Genomic DNA, 27550 nt, shown 5'->3' with positions numbered 1-27550 from the left:
GGGCGCTAGTGAAACGAGTGTGACTCCAAGCCGCAGCGGGCACAGGGCGGTGCCTGCGGGGCAGCCGCGGGGTCGCAGGGGGTCACTGTCCCTCCCTGGGAAGAGCGGCCGCCGCCGGCTGCACCCGCTGCAGGCCCGTTTCTCTGAGGGCGGCGGGGGCGGGCAGAGTGCCCTCGGCGGGGCCCTGCTTCACGCCTCTCGGCTTTTCGGGCGGGCTGCGGCGAGATACCGACCCCCGGGGCGGCCCCCGTGCTGGTGCCGGTCTCGGTCATGGGGGCGGTGCGGCGGCCAGGCGGGCGGAGCCCTGTCCCGGCCCGCCCCGCCGGGAGCCCGCGCCGCCCGCCCTGCGCGGCGGGGGGAGCTGCCGGGGCGCCGCTGCTGGTCACATGTAACCGCGCCCGGTGCGCGTAGCACGGCGCGGGGCGGCGGCGGCAGCTTGCGGGGCGAGGCGAGGCCGGCCGTGGGCCAGCCCGCCCGCCCGGGGCGGGTTTCCTTCCGCGGCGGGGACGCGGGGCCGCCGGGGGATGCGCCGCTCTCCCGCGGCGGCGTTGGCTTTGTTGCTGCCGTGGCCGCCTCTCCACCGCAGCCGCCGGGGGCGTGTTCGGGGGCGTCGCTGTTTGCCCCTTCCCTCAGGAGTCCGTTGTGCGGGCTGAGGGGACGGCCCCAAGCCGCGCTCGGCTCGAGGCACGAAGCAGAGGCGGCCTTGGAGGCGGAGGCCGGGGTGGTCTCTCGCCCTTGGGAAGCGTTGTCCTGGCTTGCTGCTGTGCGTGGGTGTTCCTTCCTGCTCCTCTTCGCGCTGTTCCCCTCCCTGGAACAGGAGCGGCACTAGCCGGTGCCCGCAGGTCTGAGCGCACCTTTCCCCGCAGGCAAGGAGCGCAGCTGCTGCGACGCGCCCGGCTCGCCTTAAAAAGTGTTTAATTACCGGCACCGGAACGAGCCGCTCGATTCCAGGCGGGCGTAGGGAACTCCGGCGGTCCTGCTGAAGTTGTCACTGCTTGGGACTGTGCCTGCCTGCTGATCCGGGAGAGATCTCGCACGAGCTGTGGGTAAGCTTATTCAGAGCGCCTGGGCTGAAAGAAAGTCTTTGATGTAACAGAAATGAAATATGTGCGGAAAACAGCAGGGAGATGCCCAAGAACGAGGATTAGTTTAAATAGTGGTGCTGAATAGATGAGTTATTGCACATGTGTTAATTGCTATTAAACAAACAATATCTTGATTTTAGAGAGGTGCTGCTTTCACAGAGAGTCTGTGTCATAGAAGCATGACCAGCTTCTAACTTCCATAACCCTTTACCCAAAGACTGAAACAACTGCTTTTAGATAACATTACTCATGCTTCTAGTACAGCCACTCTTTCTTCTTGGAGCAGCTCCTGTCAGTACAGTGTGTTGTGTGGGTTTGTGGACAGGTTCTGTCTGTTTGTGCAGTTTGGTGCATTTTGCCCGCCTTCTCTGCAAGCATCACATCATAACGTGTGCGTGCTGGGACATGTAAGAAATCTTCCTGAACACGTATCAGCCTCTCCTGCAGAAATCTGATTTTCATTGCTAGAGGAAGATATATTGAAATACTAGGCAATGTTGTGCTTTTTGCCAGCCTTACTGTTTGTCATGGGGAGAAAACTTCCTGTACAACCTGTGGCTGCTGCCTCAGAGCCTTAATGTTAGGTTGGCCAAGCCTAGTGCTGCTTCTCCTGCTTTTTTAGCGGTATATGAGTGTAACCCACTCATATTCTGCTTAGTATATATTGTCATTGTTCTGGGCTGCCTACATAGCTAGAGAATTCAGCAGAAGAAACCAGAGCAAAGGCAAGTGGGTCTTACAAGTAGTGCTGCCTTGTAGTCAGGAGTGGCACTTTGGATCTTCATAGGTCACTTTGAGAAAAGAAGCTTTTTTTTTTTACTTGGACTTTATCCTAGCAGGTAGGTAGTTAGTTGGCCTTTTGTGTTGAAGTCTTCTGCAAAACTCCATTAAGCAGGCATGCAGGCAGAATGGTAACCTGTGTTCTCTGTGTTGGAAACAACCCCTGTGTGAAGATAGACTCTCTAGTAGTGTGACAGAATCACTCTGGCATAGGTCACATAGAAGAAGATAAAAGCAGAGCATCTTAATGCTATTTTGTATACCTTCTTAAAGGATAAGATTCAATTAGCGGCCAAGTACTGCTGTGGTAGTCCTAATGAGTTCAACAGAAGTGCCTTGCAGTCACATCTCAGCTGCAGAGGAGATGCTAAATAATGTCCTGTGGTGTTGTGTCATGATGTACCAGTGACTGCCATGCAAGCCTTTCAAGAACACAAGGGTTAAATAGGGGCCATGAAAGGCAGATTACCTGTATCAGCTGATTAATGGAATAAGGTAATGATGGCAGCACGGCTGAATGAAAGATGTTTTCTCTTTTAAGTGGCTAGTAGATTTGCATAGAGGCAGCACAGTCCATATAGATGAACCTGCTATTAGTATCTTAAGGCTAGTAACTCCAAACTAAACTATTACATTTCTCCCTCAGTGCTGATGGACTGGATTGGTGCCTCAAAACTGGTGGGTGGGGATTTTAGAGCTCTTCATGATGGATCATGGGACCAAATAAACTCCTGTCTGCACAGGAGTATACATGTACAAAGTACAGCTGCAAGTGCACACCACTTGAGTGCCCGTGCATTGATTTGTTTCCATACTCTAAACTTGTTACTCAAACTTCTGTTGGTGGCTTCTCATCTCCATTACAGAGCAAATCCTATTGCTTAAAACAGTTTTTACAACAGTATAAAAGGTTCTGTTAAGAGTCTCCTTGCTGCCAGCTTTATTTAGGCATGTCATTTAGCTTATTAGCTGAAGCTGTATGTTCTTTATCATTTGTCTGATGAGTAACTGCATGCAGATGCACTTTCCAGCCCCAATTGTAGAAACACTTTCACGTGAGTGATCCTTCTGTGATTAGTAGCCAGACAGTAATTATTCTGCGTCATTGCATGCTACAGGCTTACAAAGTGTATTTGAAATTGGAGGCTTGGCCTGAACAGCAAGGTCTTTGAGGAGTAAACCAGTGAAGCCGGCAGACCGTGTTACTGTGCATGTTACTCTATTGCTAGTGTTTGCTTTAAGAGTACAAACAAATCAGTGATTTTAACCGTACAACTATTCAGTGGTAGAAAAACTATGCAAGTAATTTTATGTAGTGGTTGAACTTTCAGTGTATTTTGAGCTGTTTAAGATTCTGCTCATGTACATAATAGGCCTTGCTGCATGCAAGAGTCGTTTATTTGAATCAGCGTCTTGGTTTCTTTCCCAAACATTCTTTTCTTCCTTCTCGTCAATATCAAATGGAAACAGCAGGTTGTTAATGCGTTGAAAATGCGTTGGTATTTGTACCTGCTAAGTAGGTGGGATGTTGACAAACGATACAGGGCAATGATAGGAGCGTGTTTCTCATCTGAGACATGGCTAAAGCAATACTGTGTGGGAGGGGGTGAAAATGAACTATGAGCTTTACTTTTTTTCTGCCCCTTTCCCCCCAGTGATGGCTAAGCCAGCAAAATTAGTCTAACTGTCCTCTTATCTTTGGTCTGTGTGATTCTCAGTGCTGCATTCTGTGTCCCGCTGAAACTGTATCACTCAGCTTCAGGGATAGTATTACAGGCTGATAATACATTAACATACATGATTTTGATCATTCTCTAGACACTGCTGGAACTGATTCACTGAGGAAAATTATACCTGCCCCAGTAACAATAAACTGTGCTGTGTTGCCTCCACGAGTGGATAGACTGCTGTTTAAAGGAGAAAGTAGCTTCAGGGCTCGAACGACTGGTAGAGGAACTAGTACTGTTTTGTTTTGTTTTCTGGTAGAACTGAAAAGTATGTGTGAGCAAGAGTGCTGACTAACTGCTTCTGGAGAAGGCATTTGTATCCTGTGTCTGTCGTAAATTGCAGGTGACTGATCCAGTCTGTTCTTCTGAAATATGCTAGAAAGGGCTTGCTTAGTCTTTGTCAAATTCTTTGGAAAGAGATTCTCTCTCTGCCTTTGCTGATTGAGGAAAAGGTAGGGAAACCTCTTTTTGCTGTGTTGTTAGCTCTTTGGCAGTCTGTCCTGTTCTAATTTCTGCCTCAGTCTTGAATATTGCAGGATCTGTCACTGTTACAGGCTTTTTATTCCTTACCCAGTGTTCTCACTGTCTCTTTTCTTGCTGAGTGGCTTCTTATCTTACCGTAGTTAAAGAGCTCCCTGCATCTATTTAAGCTGTGAGTGTGTGTGGTGCAATCAAGCTGCCTGTCCGGAGCAGCAGAGTGTAAACAGTTTGTGGGCCCATTCAAAACCTCTGCTAGTATAGGAAAGCTACCTGTGTGAGGACAGTAATCATTAACTGACTGCAGCATCTGGTAAACCTAGTGTGTCGGGTGAATATCCTAAACTGGAGACACTAAATTTGGACAGGGTCTCTTGTTTTCCTGTTGTATCAACAGCAATAAATTGTCTATAGCAGCACAGTCTTTTGAAGTTGTTTCTAACATAGTTTCTTGACACTGCTTAAAAGCAATGTATTTAAATAAGGAAATGCTGTATCTAGGTCTAGTTGAATAATAGGATAAGCTGAATTGGAAGGGACCCATCAGGATCACCGAGTCCAGGTCCTGGCACTATGCAGGATGCCCCATGAGTCACACCATGTGCCTGAGAGCATTGTCTTCTTGACTTCTTGGATGTCAGGTTTAGTGCTGTGTCTACTTTTCTGGGGAACCTGTTCCAGTGCTTAACCACCCCCTGGGTGACAAACATTTTCTTGATACCCAGCCTAAATCTCCCCTGACTCAGCTTCATGCTTTTTCCCCAAGTCCTGGCACTGGACACAAGAGTGAAGAGATTGGTACCTGCCCCTCTGCTTTCCCCCATAAGAATGTGGGAGACTCCAATGAGGTTTCCCTTCAGTCTCCTCTTCTTCAGGCTGAACAAACCAAATAACCTCAGCCTCCCTTGACAAAGCTTCCCCTCCAGATCTTTCACCATCTTCATTGCTCTCCTTTGGACACTCTCTAATAGCTTAATGCCTTTTTTATATTGTGGTGCCCAAAACTGCCCTCAGCACTCGAGGTGAGGCTGTCCCAGTGCAGAGCAGAGCAGGACAATCCCCTCCTGTGCCACGCTGGCAATGCTGTGCATGCCCTACAGCACACAGTTGGCCTTCCTGGCTACCAGGGCACTGCTGACTTGTGTTCTACTTGCCATCGACCAGGACCTATCCCCAGGTCCCTTTCTGCCCTGGTACTCTCCAACATCTCACTCCCCTGTCCACATCCAGGGTTGCCATGTCCCAGATGCAGAGTCCAGCACTTGTGCTTGTTAAACTTCATACAGTTGGTCACTGTTGTAATGGCATTAAAAAAAAAGGCAAACCAACTTTAGATTGTGATTTCAGTGTGGAAAAAAGATTGGTTAAGACATCACTTAGTAACTGTATTCTTCAACAGACCTGGTAAGCAGCAGTATTGCTTGTCCAAAAATCTAAGGCTCCCCATCTAGTAGAGAGCTGTAAAATAGTTTTGTTTTCTCCCTTCTTTGAAAGTCATACCTTTTTTTTTTTCTTTGCAGTTCAAGAGCAATGGTAGGATTAGAATTAACTAGTAATCTTTTACAGTTGTGTGTTAACTTCCTTATATTGTGTTTCTTAAAGATAAGGTCAAATCTACAAAGTTGTCTGAGTCCCTGATTCCCCTTCACATTGAGGTTGCAGGGCCTCAGATACCCAGGCTCAAGAGATGGTAGTACTAATCACTGATGGGTATCTGACAATTCCATGCAAAGACATTCTGTTCCCTAGGGTTGGCAGCCAAAATAATTGTCAATTAATTATCAGGTAATACTTGGGTTAATGGATGTGCATAGTTACTTTCTTTTTTTTTCATTCCTGTTGCCTTTGGAAACCTGAAGGTATAAGGGTGAAAACCTTGTAAGGAAAAAGCAAATGCTTACTGGTTATGCTTGTAGCAAAGCTTGCCTTGTTTATGGCATAGAGTTTCAACTCCCAAGCCACCCTTAGAACCTAGAAAACAGAAGCAAGAAAACATGGGTATTTGGTTATTTAACTGCTTTGTATGAGGAATTTTAATGCTTCTTAGTAGCCTGAGTGCTGGGCTGTTGCAACAGCTTGGGCATTAAGTGTGTGCCACAGAGAGAATAGTTATCTTTCTCGTACCAGGGTTAGTATTAAATAACAGCTAAAGGTGAGGTAATTTTAAGCCATAACTTACAGCAGTATAACTGATTGCACAATCTCTTCTTTTGTATATTTTATCAGAGATGACTACAGAAGCAGAACAGCAGCTTCTCCATGATGCTAGAAATGGAAATGCTGAAGAAGTTAAACAGCTGTTGGATACCTTGGACAAAGGAGAAATAAGCTTTGATATCAACTGTAAAGGTTAGTAACCTTCCTCAAATGTTTGCAATCTTGCTGTTAAAGTCACATGTAGTGAAACTGATAATGGTAGTATAATCTTGCTTTCTTTGGAGTGCTCAGTACAGTAATAAAAAACCCACTTAAACAGCTTTTATACTGTGACTTAAGGGCATATTTGCATAGGGGAGGGATAATAAAAGAGTATGGATATTTGCAGTGTACAGAAAAACTCAGCGTAATTCATAGACACTAGATGTGTCGACAAGGGAACAGTACCTCTTTTTGCCTGTATTCATACTTCTGCCAATTTTGAGGCTTTAGAATACTAAACAGAACAGATTGTGGTGCCTGGGGATTGTTCAGGGAGGTAAATAGCTTTCATCAGAGCTGCAGAGAATATTAGATAAGGTCAGTCATTTGTGCTCTGCTCAGTGTAAGGGTTTATTATTTTGGGGTTTTTTAGCCCCATATTTTGTTGTCACACAGTAGAAGTGTTACCTGTCTTGCCACTTGCAAAAATGTTTGGGACAAATGTTTGCTTCTTACTTCTGCAGAATGCTAGGTTACTTGGGAAAAGAAGCTAAGACTGCTCTTCATCTAGGTCTGGGTCTTTGGCCATCACTGAAGTTTTGCTGATGTGCAGCTAACATAGGTGTGGCTCAGCAACTTGCTTGCTGTGCATTAAAACTTCAAACTGGGACTAGATTTGTAAGCTTGCTAGCAGTTGCAGACTACCTTACCTCTTTGTTATTTTAGTGGATTTATATTTCTCTTTATTTACATGAGTGTGTTTCTGGTTGCTTCCAAGATGTGGATGTGAATCTCACTCTTTCTACCCAGGCTGGTATTCCATTGCTTCTCACTTAGCTGTTTAGCAGCACTGAGAAGAAGGTGCTGCAGAGGGAGAGGGGAGTAATCAACTGTGCTTCCTCTCAACCTTGACAAATGGGAACACCTTGCCCTAAAGGGCAGGGATTCCTATTACCTGAACAAGCTCTATCCCTTTCCCAAGTCTCATTCTTAATCATTAGCTTACTTATCATTTTGTTTGACTACTCAGCCGTGTTTGTGTTTTCTCAACGGTTAATGTACTCACCTTAGAAAAGAAGTTGTGAAACCCAAGCTCCTGCTACTTCATCTCTGGGGAGCTAGTTCATAATTTAAAGGGGAGCCAAACATACCTTGATGAAGCTGAAGTCCTCCACCCCAGAAGTATATCCTTGGTAAATATTCAATATGTGTAGTGCCTAAACAATTGGAATAAAAGTACCTTAAGATTCATGCAATGGTGCCCATAAATAAGTTCCTGAAGTCTCCTGTCCTTAGAAGAGGTGTCAGAGTGTCTCTGATGTGTTCTTACACATAATCTGAAGTCAAGGAAACTTACTGACATGGTATACTCTACTGTCTGTTATATCAAGCAAAGGGGTCTCTGGTAAGAAAGTCTGCAGTGTAGAAGAGACTCAAATAATGAAGTGAAAGATGGTGCTTAGCTGTTTTTCCAGTTTAGAAGTACATGCCAGTTGGTTAATACTTGCTTGCTAATGGGAGGTCTAGGAAGCTATAGGGAATGTGCTTTGATATTATATTTAACCTAAACTAGTTCCAAATATGGATTTTGTTCACTGTGCTTTTGAAGTTTCAATTCTTCTAAATGTCTGAGGACACAGAAGTGTAATTAATGTTATTTGGAGGAACTGCTCTAGTTGTGTGAAACTTCAGAGTTAAAGCTGTAGTCATTTTTCAGAGACTGACTTGTTTCACTTTTCTCCCATAGTGTTCCATTGGAAACCGTCTAAGACAAATTCAGGCCAAACAGCCTCTGCTGTATAACTGGCCCTGGCATTCTGCCTCCTCACTAGCTAAACCACTGTGTCTTGCTACAAGTTCTGATCTGTTGGATAGCACCAGATAGTAATTGCATAACAACCTGATGATTAACTAAAGTACACATTGTAGACTGTAACTATCTTTTTGCAATGCTTAATCTTCCTTCTCTTCCTGACAGCCTCTTGTGCTCCTGTCATGATCTTGGATAATAGATGTCCCTAGAAAGTCAGGGTATAGGGAATGTCTTCAGTGCTGTAGCACTTCCTTCAGGATTTCCATCTGATATTGCAGTGCTGCTTGGCTTGGAATAAAGTGCTTCTGGAGCAGGTGGGAGGCTGTACTGCAGGTGGTGTAAACTTCCTGCAGGGTGTGCCTTGGTAGCCCAAAGTTTGACAAGTTGGTGTGTCTGGGTGTCAAAACCTGTCTTTTGACATCTTCTCCTTGTCTTTTCAGAGGGGAGCTACATCTGAGGCTGTGTGTGCTGTATATTCATAAGTGTCAAGTCTGACAACAGTGATCCTAAACATCACAATTTCTACCAAACTGAAGGAAGAGAAAATAAGTTCAAGCTTCTGTACTTGCTCAGTTGTGACTGTATTCTACCCAGTCAGTGCTTGCAGATAAGCAGGATTTGCTTGAGGAAAATCCAGCCAAATTATCTAAACTTCTCTTTTTGGGTTCCTCAGTTCACTGGTTTGGAAAGAAGGAATCTACATTAAAACAGTACCAAACCCAGGTTTCATCCCAAATAATCGTGTTTTCTAAGGACATCTCTTGGCTCATTCTTCTTAAATACAAGAAAATAGGGTATCTAGGAATTTGCAGTGTGAAAACTCTGTAAGGTAAGGTCAATGGTCAGTAGTGTGTTATGGCAAAATACACTTTTGAATGACTATGCAGTGGCCTAGCAGCACACAGCTGGAAAAGGGCTGCCTACCTTGTCTCCATTCTCTAAGCAAATGGTAACACTTGAGACTTAGAGTTAAGTGGCATTATACCAAAGAGCTTTGTGTAAGAGGGAAAGGAATTATGTTTTTTGTTGGAATTACATTATTTCTTCTTTCCTATCCTTGCATTCTCCCTAGTGTAATGCTGTCATGATTTAAAATAATAATAAAGTACAAACACTTGTGGTCACTTTGAAGAGAAGTAATACCTCGAAAGCTTGAGAAATAAATGGTCAGCTAACATCAGAAATGCAGACATTCAGAGTGGGTGCAGAACAAGGGCCTGTTCTTACTTTATTCAGTAAGAACTATAAATCTGGACAGATTTCTGGCTGGGTTTTTTTTTGTTTGTTTTTTGTTTTTTGTTTTTTGGTTTTTTTTTGCATGACTGAATTCCTTGGCAGCATCACTGTCTTGTCAGTGCTGTTAACTAATGAATGTTTTAACCTAATTGTATGAATTCAGTGCAACTCAGATCTCTTTTGTGTTCTTTGAATTAACATTAGTCCCTACTGGACTGAGGGATGAGTGATGTCCCTTTAGTATGTTATCCAACATAACTAACCCCAGAGTTAGTGGTCCACACAGTATTTATCTTCTGTAATACTTTGGCCCATCAGTAACATAGGGTAGGAGCTCTGTTGTTGGCCAGACTGTAATGAGGGAAAGATCTAAATTTGGGATTGGAAACAACAAGACTTCAGAAGAAGGAGAATCAAATTACAAAAGAAATTGTCAATAAAGAGCAGGAATGTTAGCTGGAAACAGTTATAAGAAATGGGAAAATATTTCAGCTCTGAACCACATTCTAATGTTAATTTTTAATATGAGAGCAGAAAAGATGATGAACTTTCAAGATGAATGGTTTATTTTCCTTGTGCTTGTGGCTTCTTTTCTCAGGGCAAACTTATGTTGTGTGCGTTCCATGCCTCAGTACTTGACAGGGGAAAACTTGATGGTGGCAGTGATTTCAAAACAATTTCTACTGCCTTATTTTCATTTTTCTTCCAAGTACAAAATGATAGCTTTTAGGTGACACTGTAATGCTGTGGGTGTATTGCTTAGTTAAAAACAGGGTACAGGTTCTTCTGCTTAATCTAGTTGAGTGTTGCCATTGGAAAGTAAAGTGAGTTATTAACTTTAGTAATCTTGAATGCTTTAATATCTTGCTTTTAAAGAAATTATTGTGGGAGAGTTGTTGAATTTCATACAGCCAGTCTTCCAGGTCATGTTTTAAGTGCTCTTTAAAGCATAAATCATATTTTCTTTTCCATGATCATTCGTGTGCCTGCTTTCTGTCTGTTCTTTATCATTCTGAAACTTAGAGCTGTAGATGATACATGAGTTCTACTATGCATAAAGATTTCAAAGCACATTACTTAATGAGGCTGTTTTTATTAGAACTGAGTAAAGCACAAGACAAAGCTGACGACAAAAAGCCTCAACATTTGGTCATTCCACCTATTTTAGTTTGAATCCTTTGTTTGAAAGATGGGTTGTCTTACCTCTCGTTTGTGTGAAGAAAATAAAATTGTGTCAACCAAAGAGTGTTTTGATAAAAAGAGAAAAATGTGCTTGCATGTGCCATTTTCATAGTGAATAAAGAAGGAAAGTAACTGAAGCTACTTGCTGGTATTGAAAAGTATTGCATGCAAAGAAAAGTTTTAGTCTCAGGTGACATGACTTTTCCCTTTCAGAAAGTTGTGGGGGTTTTTGTTTGGGTTTTTGGGGTTGATTTTGTTTGGTTTGTTAGGTATTTTTAGTGTTTTGTTTTGATTTTTTTTTTTAATTTGAATCCAGCTTTCTCAAACTGCCTCCTGATTCAGTAATTTAAATAATATGAGTAGTATTGATGCTTCCAGCCTCTTTATTCCTCTGCTGCTGTGAAGAATGGTCATCCATGACAACCTCCAAGCACACAACAATATCTCTTTTGTACTGTGTGATCAAAACTTCATTTACCTCTTTTGTCTTTTAGGCAGAAGTAAGTCTAATATGGGTTGGACACCTCTTCACCTTGCTTGCTACTTTGGACATGCTGTTGTGGTAGAGGATTTGCTGAAGGTATATATCTGTTTTCTCCTCTCTGTGTAAGGTTAGAAGCAGTTAGTGTTTCTTCAGGTTTTTGTGGTAGATGAAAGGAGGCTTTGCAGAGAGGCAGAGGCACTCCTACAGTTTATCTACATGTAACATGTAACTGTTGTGACCTTAAGATAGGCCTGGTTTAGAAGGACCCAAAATAGTGACAGTGGAAGTCTATACAGTAGCATACTGCCCTCACTCTGAGCAGTTTTTACAATTATTGGTACTTAGCTGGTTTTCTCTTGCAGTTAAGTATCTGCATATAGGAACTAAAGACCTGCAATATATAGATATGCCCTCATGAAAGCTCAGGTTTTTTGAAGCTTAGTGGGTATCTGTATATAATAAGCCAGCATGTGATACTAGTAATGCAATTACTTCAATAGTTTGATTAGTTTACTGTTGTACACAAAGTGCTTAAGTTTAGCAAGTTTCAGTTACTGAGCTGTAGAAAAGGCTAAAGTGTCTCAAATGCAAAAAATTCTGCATTATCTAATTCTATATTGTGCATAGAAGTATGCACAGAATTTTGTGCAGAGTAGCCTATATGTGTTTCTTTCAGGTGCAGGCTAATATATTTTGACTCATTATTTCTAACGTTTGAAATAATGAACTGCGTGGTGAATTTTGAAATTATGGATTTCTGTTATCAAAATGGATGAGTTTGTATTTGCATAACAACTGCAAATGCAGTGACTATGTGGTTTCTGACTGATTTTTTTTTGTTTTTGCTCTCAGGGTAGCTTCAACCAACCTTAACTATATTAGACCCTCTTTTATATTTGAAAGATTTTACTGGATGGCAGGAGTGTGATAAACAGGCTCAAGTGCAAAGCTAACTAGTGCTAAACTTGATTTTCATTAAGAATAAAAGCTGACAGCATACACCAGACTTTAAAGAAGGAAACAAATTTGAGATTTCTTTGAGAAATTTTTCTCTAGCCTACACACTTGCTTAGTAAACAAAGCAATTTTCAATTCAAGCAGGCTACTTAAAGCAAAAGGTAAAGTTTTATCACTTAATACATTTATCAAGCATCCAGCTTCAAGAGTTGGAAGAGTATAGGGTATAGAAGGACTTAGTACTTTTAGTTCTTTTGATAGAGCTCTTGAAAGGGTATTATTTAAAGAACAAGGTGAGAAATAAGTGATGCCATGCACTTCTGGAAGCTAGCCATGTATAAGTGTGTCTATGTACTTGTGCAAAGAGCAAGTGAAGGAGGCATTATCAGAAGCAGAGCTCTGGAACTAGTAAGGTTCATCAGTTAACTTGAGGCAGGCAGCAATGACCTGGCTAAATCGTATGATCTAAACATATGTGATGAAGTTAAGTATGCTCTGCCCTCTCTTTGACCCTTTGAGAGGTTAGGTAGAGTGGTGTAGAAGAAATACTTAATGAAAGAAGGATAGGATTTCTTGGTTTCTTGGAAGAGTGCCTGTGCAGTGTGGCAACCACTCCTCCTTTCAGGTAAAAGGCGTGGGATGGAGAAAGTGCATGACCAAAAAAAGGGAGATTTAACAGGAAAACCTACAAAACCTCAAACAACCCAAGCCAAACAAAACCCAAGACAATAACAGCCCCCAGCCCTTGTATTAAAGTTACTTTCCATATACCCTCTTCTTAAAAGTGTGAGATATGCCTGGAAAAATGCAGGGGGCTTTTCCTTTTTGAAGCAATTGAGAAAATGTTGGTCATGAATCTTAGATACATACTTCATCCTTGTTTCCAGGATAACTGTATTGCAGTTCTGATCTGATTTGTCACAAACTCTACATTAGTGTCCTGTCTCCCCTTCTCCCTCCAGGCAGAGGGAATTGCCATGTACTTCTTGTTGGAAGGATATTCAGATGTCTTTTGGTCTTGCTGTTTAGGCAGGTGCAGATGTGAATGTGCTGAATGACATGGGGGACACTCCGCTCCATCGTGCAGCTTTCACAGGCCGTAAGGTAAAGTATGATGGCTTTTTTTAGCCTCACTTGTAGAATTATTAAGAAAGTACTACCAATAAGATCACTTCAAAAAGATGTTTTCACAGGGTCTAAAAATTACTTGTTGTCTGTTTTGGTACAGCGTGTTCAGAAGGATTAGGCACATTGCCTAGCTTGCATAACTGTCCAAAAAAAAAAACCACAGAGAGAAACCACATTGTTTTAATCTTAGTAGCTTCTGGAGGGGAAAGAAATCTCTTGAATGAGGACACACAGGCTCATTTCCACAGAGTGTCTGGAAGTGCTGTTTCTTCATAGTTAATTAGAACTAAAGAGCTTGTTATAGGCCTGTGTAATGTGACACTAGTTCGATTCCCCTCCTCCACCCCGTTCCCCATTGCCACCATCATTCATCATTCCAAAACTAGTACTGCCTCTATGGATAACATCTTGGCCCTTCAGAAGTAGTGACTACTTACTGTTTTTTCCAAAGAGCCAGTTTTACAATTTTTATCTGTCCAAGTCAGCAGTCACACCAGGTGTTGGTTCCTTCAGCCTGATTGATGGGAGAGAAAATGTTGCAGTCAGTCTCACTCTTCAATCTCTCTAAAACATCCCTTCCTGTTTTCATAAGAAACCAGCAGTGGTGAGAAGCCGTTGGTTACAAAGCTCATCTTACAGGATGTCAATAGCTAGAAAGCCTGATTGTGGCCTTGCAGTTACACAGACAGATAAGGAGTGTTTTTTGAATTGTTTTTCAGGAGGTGGTGATGTTACTCTTGCAGCATAATGCTGATCCTTCTATTGTTAATGGCAGTGGAGAGACTGCAAAAGAAGTTACCTATGACAAAGACATAAGGAATATGTTGGAAGGTAACTTTAATAGGTTAAAGTTTGTTTTGGTTTTTTTTTTTAACATGTATGCATTCTAAAAGCTGGTTTTTTTCCCTGCAAGTTACAGAAGCTCAGTTGAATTTTCTTTTTAAATTTGGTTATTAGAAAGAAAACAGTCATAGTTTTTGGTTCTTGTCTGCGATACTGACAAGTGGAGTTTTTTTGGGACTCTAGAGTTAAGTATTATGAATACAAATAGCATTGTTCAGGTTACTATTTCAGTCCTGCTGGAGTAGTCCTTGCTACAGATTTGAATGGCACGTGGGCAGTCACAGCCTTGGCTCACTGGAAGAGACAAAACTCAAGTCAAGAACAGTAAGTGGCTTTGTGTCAACCAGATCATTAGAGAGCAAAATTCTGAGCAGTTTGCAAAGGTGACCCAATTATGGATCAGATTTAGGACTTGCTATTGCAGTCTTAGACATTGTGTCAAAAGGCAAGAAAAATAAAAACACTTCCCCTTGTTTCCACCATGGCCTCACAGGTGTCAGAGATGAGGCAGATGGTGTCCAAATACTAATCTAGTTCACTGATTATAGTTTCGAGGAGTTCAAAAACTGTTGCTTCCTGGTATTGTTATGTAATACTCCTAAATACTGATGGAGCTCTACCACAGACTACTGTGTCCACTACCACAGACTGCATATAAGAAGTGAACTCTCTTCTTATTCTACGTGCAAATGCACAAATAACTCATTTCCACTGCTCATCTGCTGAATCGTTAGAGAAGAATAAAATTTTGGTAGGATGGTAAGAAGAGTAGAAGAGAAGCTGAAAAGAACGTAGGGAAGATCTGAGATGAGGGTGTTGCACAGTTCTCATTTTCCCTTCTGCAGGTAGTGGGCATGGTTTTAAGTGTTGAAAAAATAATAATAATATATGTGTATGTGTATACAAACTTGCACATCTTATCAGATTTTATGTGGTTTGAACATATTTTTGCTCTGACACAGACTTTTCTGAGCAAATATTCTATGTCTCAAATAAATATTCCTGTCTCAAATAAATAATACTGGAAACTCTTGCTTCTCTAGGCTTGTTTTGCTGTACATTTTTGAATGCTGTACCTCATATGTACTTTACTGAGAATGACCTTACTTTTATTTCTCTTTTTTTTAATAGCAGTGGAAAGGACACAAGAAAGGAAACTGGAAGAACTCCTCTTAGGAGCAGCAAGAGAGGGGGAAACAGGGAAACTGACTGCCTTGGTAAGAATTCAAGTCAAGTGATTCAACCCATAATGCTAATATAACAAAATATGACTTTGTGCTTTGCATTTCAAAGGCTGTGACTGGAATATTAGTGCTGTGCCCCATGTTGTACTGGTAAGGTGCTGAACCCTCAAGGATTTTCCTCTTTGTTGGAAGTTGCAAAACCAACGATTTTCAACTTCTTTTGTGTTATTAAATCCTTTAGAAATAATTAACTAGTTAGTTGTAAAGAGCAGTGTAGTGGTTCATGGTCTGCTGAGATAAGCTTATTATGTTATTGTGGATACCTTAATGTCATGGATGTCTAGATTTTCACCACAGTGAGGCCTGTCTTTAATCTTGAAAGTAAGCTCTTTCTCATTAGCATCTATTGTAGTTTTTAACCGACAGTCGTCGGCACAGCACAGTTCCATGCTGACCAGAAATTGAAAACTGTGTGTTTGTGTGTGTGCACACTCGTAGTAATCCCAGATGAACAGTGTGGTGGCATGGTAAGGCTGTGGCAGAAGCAGATCACAGAAACACTGGAGTGTGCCTCTGGATGTGATCCAGTCCAGTTCCTGTTTGCAGAGCAGAATGAACTAGAGCATTTTGCTCAGGACCAAATCCATCTGGGTTTTGAAGCAGAGTCCCAGTGCTTGAACTCAAGCTTTTCAGAGTCCTGAAGAGTGTCCTTAGAAGTAAGACATGCATTATGGAACAGTTTTTACCTACTTAGCACCTGTAGTAATGCCTGTTCAGGCATGAAAATTCATAAATGTGAGATTTGTATAAGTTCTTTGTTTTTCTGCCTGGAAGCCAGAAGTGAACACCTGTTTGCAATTTATTTCCCCCCTCTAAATTTTTTTCTTTTAGCCCGAAACACCCTTGTCTTTTTAGCTCCTTGCATGGAAACTCTTGTTAAATCTTTGGTCATCCTTGTAATTCTTATTTGGAGATTTTATACTGTCTTCTTTGAAATTGTGAGAGATCTAGCACTGTACAAAGAACATCATATGTGAAAAAACAGTGTATTAGTACAGTGCACAGTTGTACTAATTGAAATTAATACACTGACATAAGTGATCTGGTTTTGATTCTGATAATTTTAATGCTTGTTACATGTCTGTTGACTAATCCTTAATCTGATATGAAAAAATATCAGAAAAAAATTCTCTCCTTCTAGAAATCTGTCACTAAAAAACTCTGCTTTCTCTCATGTGGCATGTAACTATGCATGAGCATGTAATTCTCCCTGTGAACATTGTAATTTCTAAGTGATTTTCTTTTTTTAAAATATTTGCTGTCTTTGAGCTCTGTATATGGGAAGAGAACTATATATTGTCTTCTAAAACTTTTCAAAGTATTGTCATGTTTTTGACCTAGAGTCAGTTTTAAGTTAATTCTTAACACGTGTTCCTTGGAATACACTTACAGCTCTATGGTGACTTTGACTTTCCTACCCTCAGCTCTTCAGAACTGCCCTTTAGCTCCAAAATTCACCATTCTTTACCTACTGATTGTTCAGGCATTTCTGCTCCTACTTAATTTTTTTTATTAGCAGACTATGATGCTCATGGAACTTTAGCTGCTTATATCTACTTTTACTGTGACACCTAACATCAGAACATGCTATTTACTAGAAGTTAGATCTTCAGCAGCTGAATCTTAACCCAGGCTCCTTAGTCTACTTGAGGCAAAGCCAGTGTGTTCTTCCTGTGAGTTCTCAAAAATGTACTGTACATTTCCTGAAGTGACTGGAGAGATTTTTATCTGACTGAGTTGATACATGAAGCTTTCTTCCAAATATTCCTTTGTGACATGGCATAAGGTGCTGAAAGCACAGGCATGTGGCTTAAAAGGTATGGAGGCAAGAGTCAGAAGAGGAAGTAAATGTAAAACAGCTGGTTGGAAAGAGCTAAAGCTTAGGAATCCTCAGGAATGCAAGTATTTGACTACAGTGTTAATGAGGGTGTACTTCCACAAACTCCCCCTTTTTGACTTTTGTTCTCTTACCAGCTGATCTGTACACACCTTGTATAAGGGATAAACAGTTTATCCCTTATAGGACTACTTCTGAGGTTAATATAAAGTGGTTGCTGTTGATGTTAAATTGTGGCCATGGGAATTCTGTTATTTTGTAATTTTGTCTAAAGACAGCATATGCCTAATGTGAGTACTTAAACTGAGTTTCTCAAAAGTTATTGTCATGCACTTGTGACTCTGTTCTCCTAAGGCTGCTTATCAGTAACTTAGCCTTTCTAGTAAGGCACTCCCATCTGGCTTGTGAGTTTAAGTGGCTGGCAGTGCACGAAATGGTTTGGGCTGGAAGGAACCTCTACTGATCATTCAGTCCTACCCCCATGTATGCATCCAGTAGCCACTTATTTGGGTAGGACTGTAGTGGTGTTTTAGGGTAGTTAGCAGTGTCATGCTTCATGACTCTGCTCTTTGAAGGGGTCAGTTTCTCAAAACGTTTATATTGTGTGCAAGTAAAACTCATGTTTGGGTTGGTTTTTTTTTCCCCTTGGTTACATAGCTACTTTTATCTTAATGGACTTAAGAATGCAGCAAAACTGTTTGTAACAGATGGCCTATCCAAGGAGCTCTAAATGGCCTAGGATATCTGGCATTGAGACTGGCAGGTCTGCCACCTTTCAGTACAAAGTTCTTACCCTCTGAAACAGGGTGGCTGCACAATTTTTTTCTGGATTTAGCACTGGCCTGTGCTAACTTCTGCACTGTGCCTGGGAGTCTTCTATGAAGAACAGCAGATTTTTGACAGTAGAGCTGGGCAGGACCATTCTAGCATATAAATGACTGGACTGCAATACTGAGCAACTTTCCCTGGCACTGTGCAGTTAAGCAGAAAAATGTCTCCATATTGTGTAGCGGAGGTGGAAGGGATATAGCAAGCAAAACACTGAAGTTCCTTACTCTAGCTGAACGTCTTGTTTGATTGCTGCACTCCTTGCCCTTGTCATAACACTTGCTAAATGCCCTCTTTGTTGCCAGATCTACACTGAAGCATCCTAGTTAGGAACAACTAATTTTGAAAATAGAGAATATGGCATCTGGAGAGGGGGGAGAACTGATAAGTAAGCAAACTTTGTTTTTTTCCAGTTAAACAAGCGCAAGCCACCTGATATCAACTGTACAGATCAGATGGGGAACACACCCTTGCACTGTGCAGCATACCGTGCTCATAAGCACTGTGCATTGAAACTTCTAAAAAATGGAGCAGATCCTAAAATAAAAAACAAGAATGGTGAGTAACAAATGAAGAGTACGTTAACTATTAAGTGGAGACACAAATTCAACATCTTCTGCAAGCTGTGTTTCTTATTATGCAGTGTTCAGGGAAAACCTTACAGTGCTTTACAAGCTTTGTGTCACTAATAAAGGAGGGCCAAATGTGACTAAATTGCAAGAGGCTGGAGAACTGTAGCAAAATACTTATTGTATGTGCCTTTATTTTCCAAGCTTTCCAGTTTCTGGAAAATTTCCTGACTGTCTTAACAGTGGAATGTGCCTGGCTTTTGTTTTCTTGATGCTAAATATTGAACACAGGTAACAAAAAAAAGCAAGATTGAAAATGTGCCCAAGACAAAGTGACTCCTTAGAAGAAGACTTCTAATGAAACCAAAAAGAAGAAAACTTGATGCAGATGTTATGCAAACTGTGTTCTTGTCCTCTGTTTAAATATGCCTCTGTCTTGATATTTGTGAGTGTCCTAAACTGTTTTTTATAGATGGAAGCTAAAAACAAATTTAAATCAGTAAGGGCAAAGGGCTCTCTGTGGTTAATAGAATTCTGATGAGCAGTGCAGTGCCTTAACATTCAATACCTTTTTTAGTCTTTTGCCCTTGAGGAGTTGATGTTCCCCAATTATAAGTGTAGATGCTTGAAGGCCAAACTCATGGATGAGTGTCAAATTATTTTAAAGTACATCTGAGTTTATTTGCATCAAATTCTCATGCCTTGTCTTGTTACTAAACAGATCAGACACCCCTTGATCTTGCCCAAGGTGCAGAAATGAAACTGATACTGTCAGGTAAAACTGGAAAGGTAGGAACTTTTGTATCAATTTAAAATGCCAAGGCTGTCTAGTTGAAGCTATTCCTATATGAGCTTTAATTTCTGTGCAGGTTATCAACAAACCCCTGAGACGATATGAAGGTCTCCTATGGAAGGTATGGCTTATTTCCCTTTCTAAAATAGCTTGTAAGATTTCAAAGTATGTCCTTTTTCTATAGTTCAGTTATAACTGATGAGTGAAAGGATTTTTGAATAGTACTTAATAGTAATTTTGTCTAATTTGTATAGATGGGCTGGCTGAGTGGAGCAGCTACCAGATTAGTGGTGTCCTGATCATAACCTCAGTCACTAAAATCTTTATTTCTTGGTAATTTTTGTGGCAAAGCTTCACTGTGATAAGGCTTTGTTCCTTTTGTGTGGGCAAAATGCTTTTTCTTTTCTCAGTAGATTACTTTGATAATCTCTGACTGATACATTGTCTTTAAGAAACTGTGACTAATATTTTGCCATCATCTTCTGAAAATTTTAAAACTTAGTGGGAAGATGGCATTCAAAGAGTTTAAAGCTCATTTTGCTGTGTTGCTCAAGTGAATGGAAGGTCTACATGAATGTTTAGTTATGTTGCTTAATGAAATCTTTAAAGCTTTTTTCAGTGTAAATTTTCCTATATCACAATTGTAATATAAGGAGCTGTTCTTAAAGAAGAACTGTGTACTAAACCTTGAGAAAGTGTTGTAGTTGGAGACATCAATGTGTTTTGTTTCTCATTTCATTTTATAAAATAGAATTGTGTGGTGCCCAAGAATTCTTGTAATATTAAAAAAGACAACATTTTAATATTTCAGTTGTTACTGGGTAGCAGGCTCAGCTTTTATCTTTAGGTGATTCAAAAACAAGAGTAGTACTGCAACTGAAAATACTCTCAGGTTGTTGTGATCATCAGGATATGCAGAACCTACAAGGTTTCTGTAATGTTTACTAGTTTTAGGTGTTAAGTGAGCTTCTCTGCCTGACCATGCAGGAGTCACTCTGTCCATCACACTTCTTCCACCAGAGAGTTTAAACTGCTGGGACTGAAGCCCCTTTGCAGTTGGTGGCTCCAGGGAGTTGATGAGTGCCCAGCTTGGCTCTGTAAACTCACCACACTCAGTCAGACAAGGTTTCCTTACCAGCTTGACCCTTGGTTTCCCATAGCTGAGTCTCAGATGTCTGGATCCTTACTTTAATACGAAGGAATCCCCCACTGAGTTTTTCTGTCCTTGCAATCTAAGCGTGTGAAAGTCTGGAGTCTTCCTGCTGAGTCCTCAGCTCCTGACACCACAAAGTCCCTGTGCCCTTGGCTAAGCAAAGACCACTTTGTGGTCTCTTGCCTCAGGCTCCTACCACCCAGAGCTCAGTTCTGCTCATCACACTGCAGCTGCACACTGAGCTGTCTGTATTAAAAGTATTCTGTTGAGCTTACGTAGCCTTTTTTTCCCCCCCTTTTAGAGCTCACGATTTTTTGGTTGGAAACTCTACTGGATAGTTCTAGAACATGGAGTGCTTTCCTGGTATCGGAGACAGTAAGTTCTGTGTTTAAGTTTCTGAAAAGCAGTTTAAATAATTCCTGTCTTTGCTTCACTAAATCTCTTCTTCTTTCAAAGAGCCGATGCAGTGAATAACGATCATCGTCAGGGATGCAAGCATCTAACACAAGCTATCTGCACGGTAGGAATGTGTTGTAACAACTGAGTTGGTTTTTTTATGTTCCATTGTATTCCGTTCCTGGTTAATGAAAACTTCCACTGGATTGGTAACCCGATCTTTGTTATGAAATAGGGAGAAATCTTGTGCTGTTGAAAGAAACGCTTGTTCCTCTCCAGCAAAGTATTCTTTTATGTAAAGTGGCCATAAAGCTCCCTCACTGCTTTCTAAAGCTTTGAAGATTTAGACACACAAGGTATCCTGAAAGCAGACTGGGTTGGTTTGAAGCATGTGATCTGGAATAGCCAAAGCTCCAGTTCCCCCTTAGCTGTCCCTGGCTGCTTGTGACCGATTGCATAACTTAAGCTGGCCTCAGTTGAAAGACTAATCAATTTTGAAGGTGACATTTGGAAAAATTCCCTGATTTCTGTTATGCTTGTGGGAATCCGTTTTGGAAGGCTGAACAGAGAAAACCAAAGCCAGGTGTCATTTATAGTGCCCAGGAAAATGAAGTGTTTAAGAAAAACGCATTTAAGATAATTTCTATATTTCTATAACTGCCCTATCCTGGTTTGGCACCACAAGTTCTGTTAAACTGCACTTGTATATACACTCATATTGTATGGAAAAGTGACTTGCTTTTCGGTATCTCCAAATTCCTTAATATTGGCGATCGTGAACCGTTGCTGAGGTTTTGCCTGAATCACTTGCTGCAAATAAATACAAATATAATATTTAACCATAAGAACCTCTATATTACTATTAATAACATAATGGCACACTTTGGAAAACTGTTCTGACCAAGGTTCTTATAAATTACAATTACTTGGATCAAAAATGAGGCAAAAACTTCTGAGATGAGCATAATTTTATCATTTGCTTACACGTCATTTTTTTCTGACTGATTCATTATACTAATTTTGTTTTTTCTCCACTTTGCTCTAGGTAAAATCAACAGACAGTTGCTTCTTTTCTGTCAGATGTTTTGATGACACTGTTCATCGTTTCAAGATTCCTAAAAATAACCTTCCTTCTCAAACAAGAGAGGTAATAATGAGTCTTTGTTAAAGGCATTAAAATACAGTAACTTCTGTAATGAATAATTTGCATACTAATTGCTATGGATGCATTAGTAGCAGTGTGTTTCATATTTTGATCATCAGGACTTGGTAGCATAAGTGCAGATATTAAATCTTTTGGCTATTGATTAAACAGCAAAAAATTGGCTCATTGTAATAATCTCTTCTTTAAAGTAAATGCTGCCTGGTTTTCCAGCTCTGTGCCTGTATTATGCCCTGTTGTAACTTCCTGTTTTTCATTCACTTCTCCATGTGGTAAATTTCTATTGCAGCCTCCTTCTGTTGCACTTTGATAGTTCATTATCCCAAACAAAAGAATGCTTAATGGTACAGTCTACTCTTAACCATACTCCCAGATGACCTGATAAGTTGTATTTTCTCAAAAGGTGGCTCTGAAACAAGAGAAACATGTTTTTTTTAGGGCTATTTGTAGTATATTCACTGTTGTACTTCTGCAGGTGTACTAACTAGAGATGGAGTTGGGGTGGAGGCAACTGGAGTGCTGGAGTGCTCTGTCCAGTTTTGGGCTTCTCGCAACAAGAGAGATACAAGCATACTAAAGGGAACCTAACAAAGGGCTATGGAGGGCATTGAAGGGATCAGAGCATCACTTTTACTAGGAAAAGCTGAGAGAGCTTTCTCAGTCTGGAGAAGGGGAGGCTCAGGGAAGCTTGCCTATGTATGTAAATGCCTGAGGAGAGGTGCCGAGAGGGACAGAGCCAGGCTCTTTTCAATGTTGCCTGGTGACAGGACCAGAGGCGATGGGCACAAACTGAAGTACAGGGGGCCCACAGCAGTTGTGGAATCTCCATCCTTGGAGATATTCAAAAGCCATCTGGATGTCCTGGCCATCCAGCTCTAGGTGGGCCTTCTTGAGCAGAGGGGTTGGACTGGATGGCTTTCAGAGGTCCCTGCCAGCCTCAGCCACTCTGTGATCCAATGAACAGGGAAAGAATCTACCTCTTAATTGTGATAGTGCTTGAGGCTTTGTGCACAGAGTTTGTCATGCATAAGAACGCAGACTTTGTCACGGGGACCTTGGAGTCTGAACAGATGCAAAATATATTCCCTACAGTCTTTAAATTAATAAGTTTTTTTTATGTGACCTTGGACAGTCTGAGGTGTGGGTTACATTTGTGCTTAAGGGTTAATAAATTAAGTCAGATACTCTGCCCACAAATATTTCGTCTGCAATACATGTTACATTTTCTAGCAGTCTATTTCTTGGCTATTGAGATGTCTCATTTTACTAACATCTATCTTATTTCTATCAAGAGAAAATTTGTTGTTCTTCTTACATGATCCTTTGTTTTGGGGATGACCTTTGAAATGTTTATTAACTCTGTTTTTCCTTTCCAGAGCTGGCTAGAAGCAATAGAGGACCACTCTGCATATAGCACTCACTACTGCACACAGGAACAGCTGAGTAGTGATGATGAAGATGATGCAGTATCTGTTACAGACCTACAGGACACTCTAAAAGTATGTACTGAATACTTACTTGGCTTGTGCATCTGGGCAGTTGCAGATTAGCCTTGTTCTGTGTTAAAATACTTCAATATACCTTTGGCTAAAAGTGATGATTCCTCCTATGAATGCATAAATGCTGCTTGTGTTTGCATTGCTTGCTGTCATGTATTCCTGTTCAGACTGTGTGGCTAAAATGATTTGTTTATCATAGCTACAGGGCTGTGATTTCACTTTTGCCAGCACTACTCTAAGGTAGAAAGCTGCTTGAGAGTTCCAGCCAGGAGAGGGAGCCTTGTGTACTCCTTATCCTCCAGTCTCAGTGTCACCAAAGCTAACCCACATTGAGTTCTGCCTCTACAGAACAGGCAATGAAGTGTTTTAGAAACGATCTTTTATCACCTCAGATCACATCAGATGCATTGTACAGTGACTGCTCATACCTGCAATGGAACTGAGTAGTCTTTGGTAATTCTAGCATTCAGCCTGTGATTCTTGCTTTTTGCTATACATGTACTGCTAAAACCTTCTATTTTAAAGGAAAGTTGATGCTGCAGTACAAAAACCTTCATGTGGCTGAACTCCAAGCAGCTTGTACTATTCCTTTTTGTACAAGACCTTAAAGTAGCTCATGGCACAGCAGAGGTGGGAGGATAACTGCTACTGGCAGTCCCCAGCAACCTATAGAAGATGGTATTATTTAATAGATAGCAGGGCACTTGAAGCCCAGAAGACCAACTGAATCCTGGGCCACATCAAAAGCAGAATTGCTAGCAGGACAAGGGAGGCAATTCTGCCCCTCTCTTCTGCCTTCATGAGATCCCCACCTGGAGTGCTACATCCAGCTCTGGTTCCTCAGCAGAAGAAAGATGTGAAGATGTTAGAGCAGGTCCAGAGGAGACCACAAGGGTGAACACTGGAATGAATAAACACCTCTCCTTTTAAGACAGGCTGAGAGAGCTGGAGAAGCAAAGGCTTTAGGGAGACCTCACTGTGGCCTTAAGGGTGGCTTAAGAAAAGGAGGGGGAATGACTTTTTACACAGGCCAACTGTGTAATAGTGTTTACACACCAGATGTAGTTGTGATAGGGTAAGCGGGAAGAGGAGAGATTTCATTTAGATATTGGGAAAAAATTCTTTACTCAGAGGGTGGTGAGGCCCTGGAACAGGTTGCCCGGAGAAGCTGTGGATGCCCTGTCCCTGGATGTGGTCAAGGCCAGGTGGGATGGGGCTCTAAGCAACCTGGGCTAGTGGAAGGTGTGGTTGGCCAGGGGCTGGAACTAGATGATCTTTAAGGTCCCTTCCAACCCAAGCCATTCTATGGTTTTATCATAGCTGTCTCCAAGTTTGAATGCGAGCTTGAAATACGATCTTGGGGTTGGTTTCTGCATGTCACTGTATTTGCCATTTATCAGTTGACCTGTGAATGTGCTTATTTTGTCCTTAAGTTTCTCAGAGAACAAGCACTTGGTCTTCCCATGTTTTAAAACTGCTCAGTAAAGAATGAGGGAAAGAGCAAAAGTGGCGCATACAACAAATTTGACAGGGGTTATTGGGTACATTAAACAAAATCTGGTCAGTGATAAAATGTTCATAAACATTTTCTTTGGTTGTATGTCTTTGAAGGTAGTTTCAGTAATTTGTTTCAGTCTTAATATATCAGTCTCTGGGCTGGGAATCTTTGTTATGATTTAATGCTTTTTAATTTAATTAAGATTTAATTAATTAATTTAAATAACTTAATTAAGATTTTATGCTAATTTTAATGTCCAAATTTTAAAATTTCACTATAATAACTAGCTATCCTTCTTTCTTTCAGAAAGCACAAGCATGCCAGCAAAGACTCAGTAAAGAGGTTTCAGACTTCCTTGCAATGGTTAAATCTTTGGATGCTACAAAAGGTAAAGCTTATTAATTTAAAATGTAGTTTGTTACCAAGCAACTAATTTTTTCTTTTTAACAGGATGCTTTTATTTCCCCAAAATCAAATTTTCAGGGGCTTGAAAATAGAGGACAATTTTCCCCATGAAAAAGATTCAAATAAAGTAGCATTACAGTAATTGCTAACAATTAAGATTTCAGATTTGGAGAAACAACTAAGAAGTATGCTGATTGAAAGAAATTTTATTAGCAGCTGTAAATGCAGTGGAACTGCCTCTAGCTGTAGTCCTTACTGAGTAGTATCGTAAAAATATAACACAGGGGTCTGCTTTCAAGGTTTTGGTTTTTTTTAAAATCTGTGATTGGTAGCTTGTTGTAGTGCATAAGTGTCTCTTCACAGGTACAAAGAGCAGTGAAATCACAAAACTATACAGAGAACTGGAGGCATGGTACGATGGGACATATTCCACAGATTTTGCTATGACTGTTATGCCAGATTTGAACTCAGGTTTCATTTCAAGTTATAATTTTTAACATGTACCTAGATTTTTGCACTATAACTGTAAAATACATCATAGGCATCAAGATGCTAGAGATTTGCACTTGTTTTATTAAATGCCTTAAACATGTACAGAAGTTTTTCCTGTATCAAACACACAAAGGAGCTCTGTAAGAACATCTAACTGTTGGTGCTTTGGGCCCAAGTCCTGGTTATATATTGTGGCTAAAATTATGAAGCTCAGATTAGAGAACAAGTTGTTTGTTGATACAGATCCCTAGTCTGTAGCAGAATACCAGTTTTGAGTATAAAAAGTTCTTCTTTCATCCCTGTGCCTTTCCAAAAGGAGGCTAAAAATACAGCTTTTTCTCTACATGCTGATGGGGCAAGTTACTCTGTGATCTTACCCTGTCTTTTTCATAAACTGAATTTTTACCAAATTTTTATTTCACAAGGCAAAAGGACATTTTGTAATGTATATGAGTGTCTTATTGTGAAGCTTTTGTAATTACTGTAACAGTAAAACTGAATTTTTCACCAAAAAACCCAGTTCGAAAATTAGTATAAGGTGGATAAATTCCCTTTGGTAGCTGTTGAGGCAGTTTCCCTGACTCTGTAGTGCTGACCTGAAGAACAAGTGAGGTTCTTTTATAAAGAAGAAAAACATTTATTTAAAAGGAAATGCACAACTTTAACAACCAATACTCATAGTAAAGCAAAAGCAGATACTATCTCATTCCTAGAAACTGCTACTCTTGGCTAACAGCAGTAATAAGTTCCTGTTTTCCTTCCAAGGGATATTTGTAACTTGCTAGGTCAGTGAACTGTTTCTGGATTCATGTGCAACTTCTGTAGGTTGCAGCAGAGACAACTGCTCTAGTTCTCCCATTGTTGTGGTATTTATTAAGTATTTGAATCCTCTGGCTCCAGAAGAATATAAATCTATGAGTTAGAAACCCTTCTGTGTGGAGTTACCCTAAAATCGTTTGAGTAATACAAAAATTGCTACGTTGGCACCTGATATTTAAAATTCTCTCCCTGTTTCAATATGCTCTTTTGAGTCTAAAGACTTGCTATGCCATTCTGAATCTTTGAGATTTATGCATCTTGTGTATTACAAATAAAGATGTGTCCTGCACCCAGTGTGCTGCCCCTCCTTCTTAGCAGCTGCTGTAAGAGTCAGTTTGAGTCAGTGGTGAGCTCTGGTTTCAGAGACCACAATTAGTGTGTGGAAATGTACTGTATCTTGTCCTGCATAAGTGGTATAAGTTGAAAAATAAATTTAGGTACTGTCACTGATGGACCTCTTAATCTTCAGTGGTGTGACATCAGCTCAAAGCACCTGTGTTACTAAATGGTGTCAACTGATCCTGGAGTCTGCAGGCACTAAATGTTGCAATTATTTTAATTGCAATAACTATGCTTCCTGAGAAGATGACTTACTTGATTTCCAAGGAATTGCTGCACATATCAGAAAACTTCACAAATTGACTCCAATCATTTCTACCAGCTGATTGAGTTATGATGATTTCCTGCTGATTTTAGACATGCAGTCCCTTCTGTAAATGGTCATAGAAGTCAGGATGTGACATGACAAGCTGTACTACTTATACACAAGATGAGTCCATGAAAAT

General features: G+C 40.7%; 1 protein-coding gene across 3 annotated transcripts in view; it reads left to right on the top strand.

Annotated features, from left to right (window-relative positions):
- The first annotated feature begins 429 nt into the window (after positions 1 to 429).
- Positions 430 to 27550, top strand: part of OSBPL1A (oxysterol binding protein like 1A) — a 77185-nt gene continuing 50064 nt past the window's right edge. Inside the window, exons 1-15 of one of the 3 annotated variants that reach the window (XM_041399291.1) lie at positions 430 to 763; positions 867 to 1046; positions 6296 to 6418; positions 11153 to 11238; positions 13129 to 13203; positions 13947 to 14058; positions 15202 to 15287; positions 18393 to 18537; positions 19270 to 19337; positions 19418 to 19462; positions 20796 to 20869; positions 20951 to 21014; positions 21936 to 22037; positions 23429 to 23551; positions 25356 to 25437. In XM_041399291.1, coding sequence (XP_041255225.1) covers positions 6298 to 6418; positions 11153 to 11238; positions 13129 to 13203; positions 13947 to 14058; positions 15202 to 15287; positions 18393 to 18537; positions 19270 to 19337; positions 19418 to 19462; positions 20796 to 20869; positions 20951 to 21014; positions 21936 to 22037; positions 23429 to 23551; positions 25356 to 25437 — 1183 coding nt within the window. In that variant the 5' untranslated portion in view covers positions 430 to 763; positions 867 to 1046; positions 6296 to 6297. Of the gene's footprint in view, positions 1047 to 6295; positions 6419 to 11152; positions 11239 to 13128; positions 13204 to 13946; positions 14059 to 15201; positions 15288 to 18392; positions 18538 to 19269; positions 19338 to 19417; positions 19463 to 20795; positions 20870 to 20950; positions 21015 to 21935; positions 22038 to 23428; positions 23552 to 25355; positions 25438 to 27550 lie in introns of all 3 variants that reach the window. The other 2 variants (XM_041399292.1, XM_041399293.1) reach the window with 2 other exon arrangements.

This window comes from Onychostruthus taczanowskii, unplaced genomic scaffold, assembly GCF_017590055.1.
Source record: "Onychostruthus taczanowskii isolate IOZ18803 unplaced genomic scaffold, ASM1759005v1 scaffold16, whole genome shotgun sequence".
In the NCBI taxonomy this organism is placed as follows: Eukaryota; Metazoa; Chordata; class Aves; order Passeriformes; family Passeridae; genus Onychostruthus; species Onychostruthus taczanowskii.
This window is presented reverse-complemented; position numbering and strand designations above follow the sequence as displayed.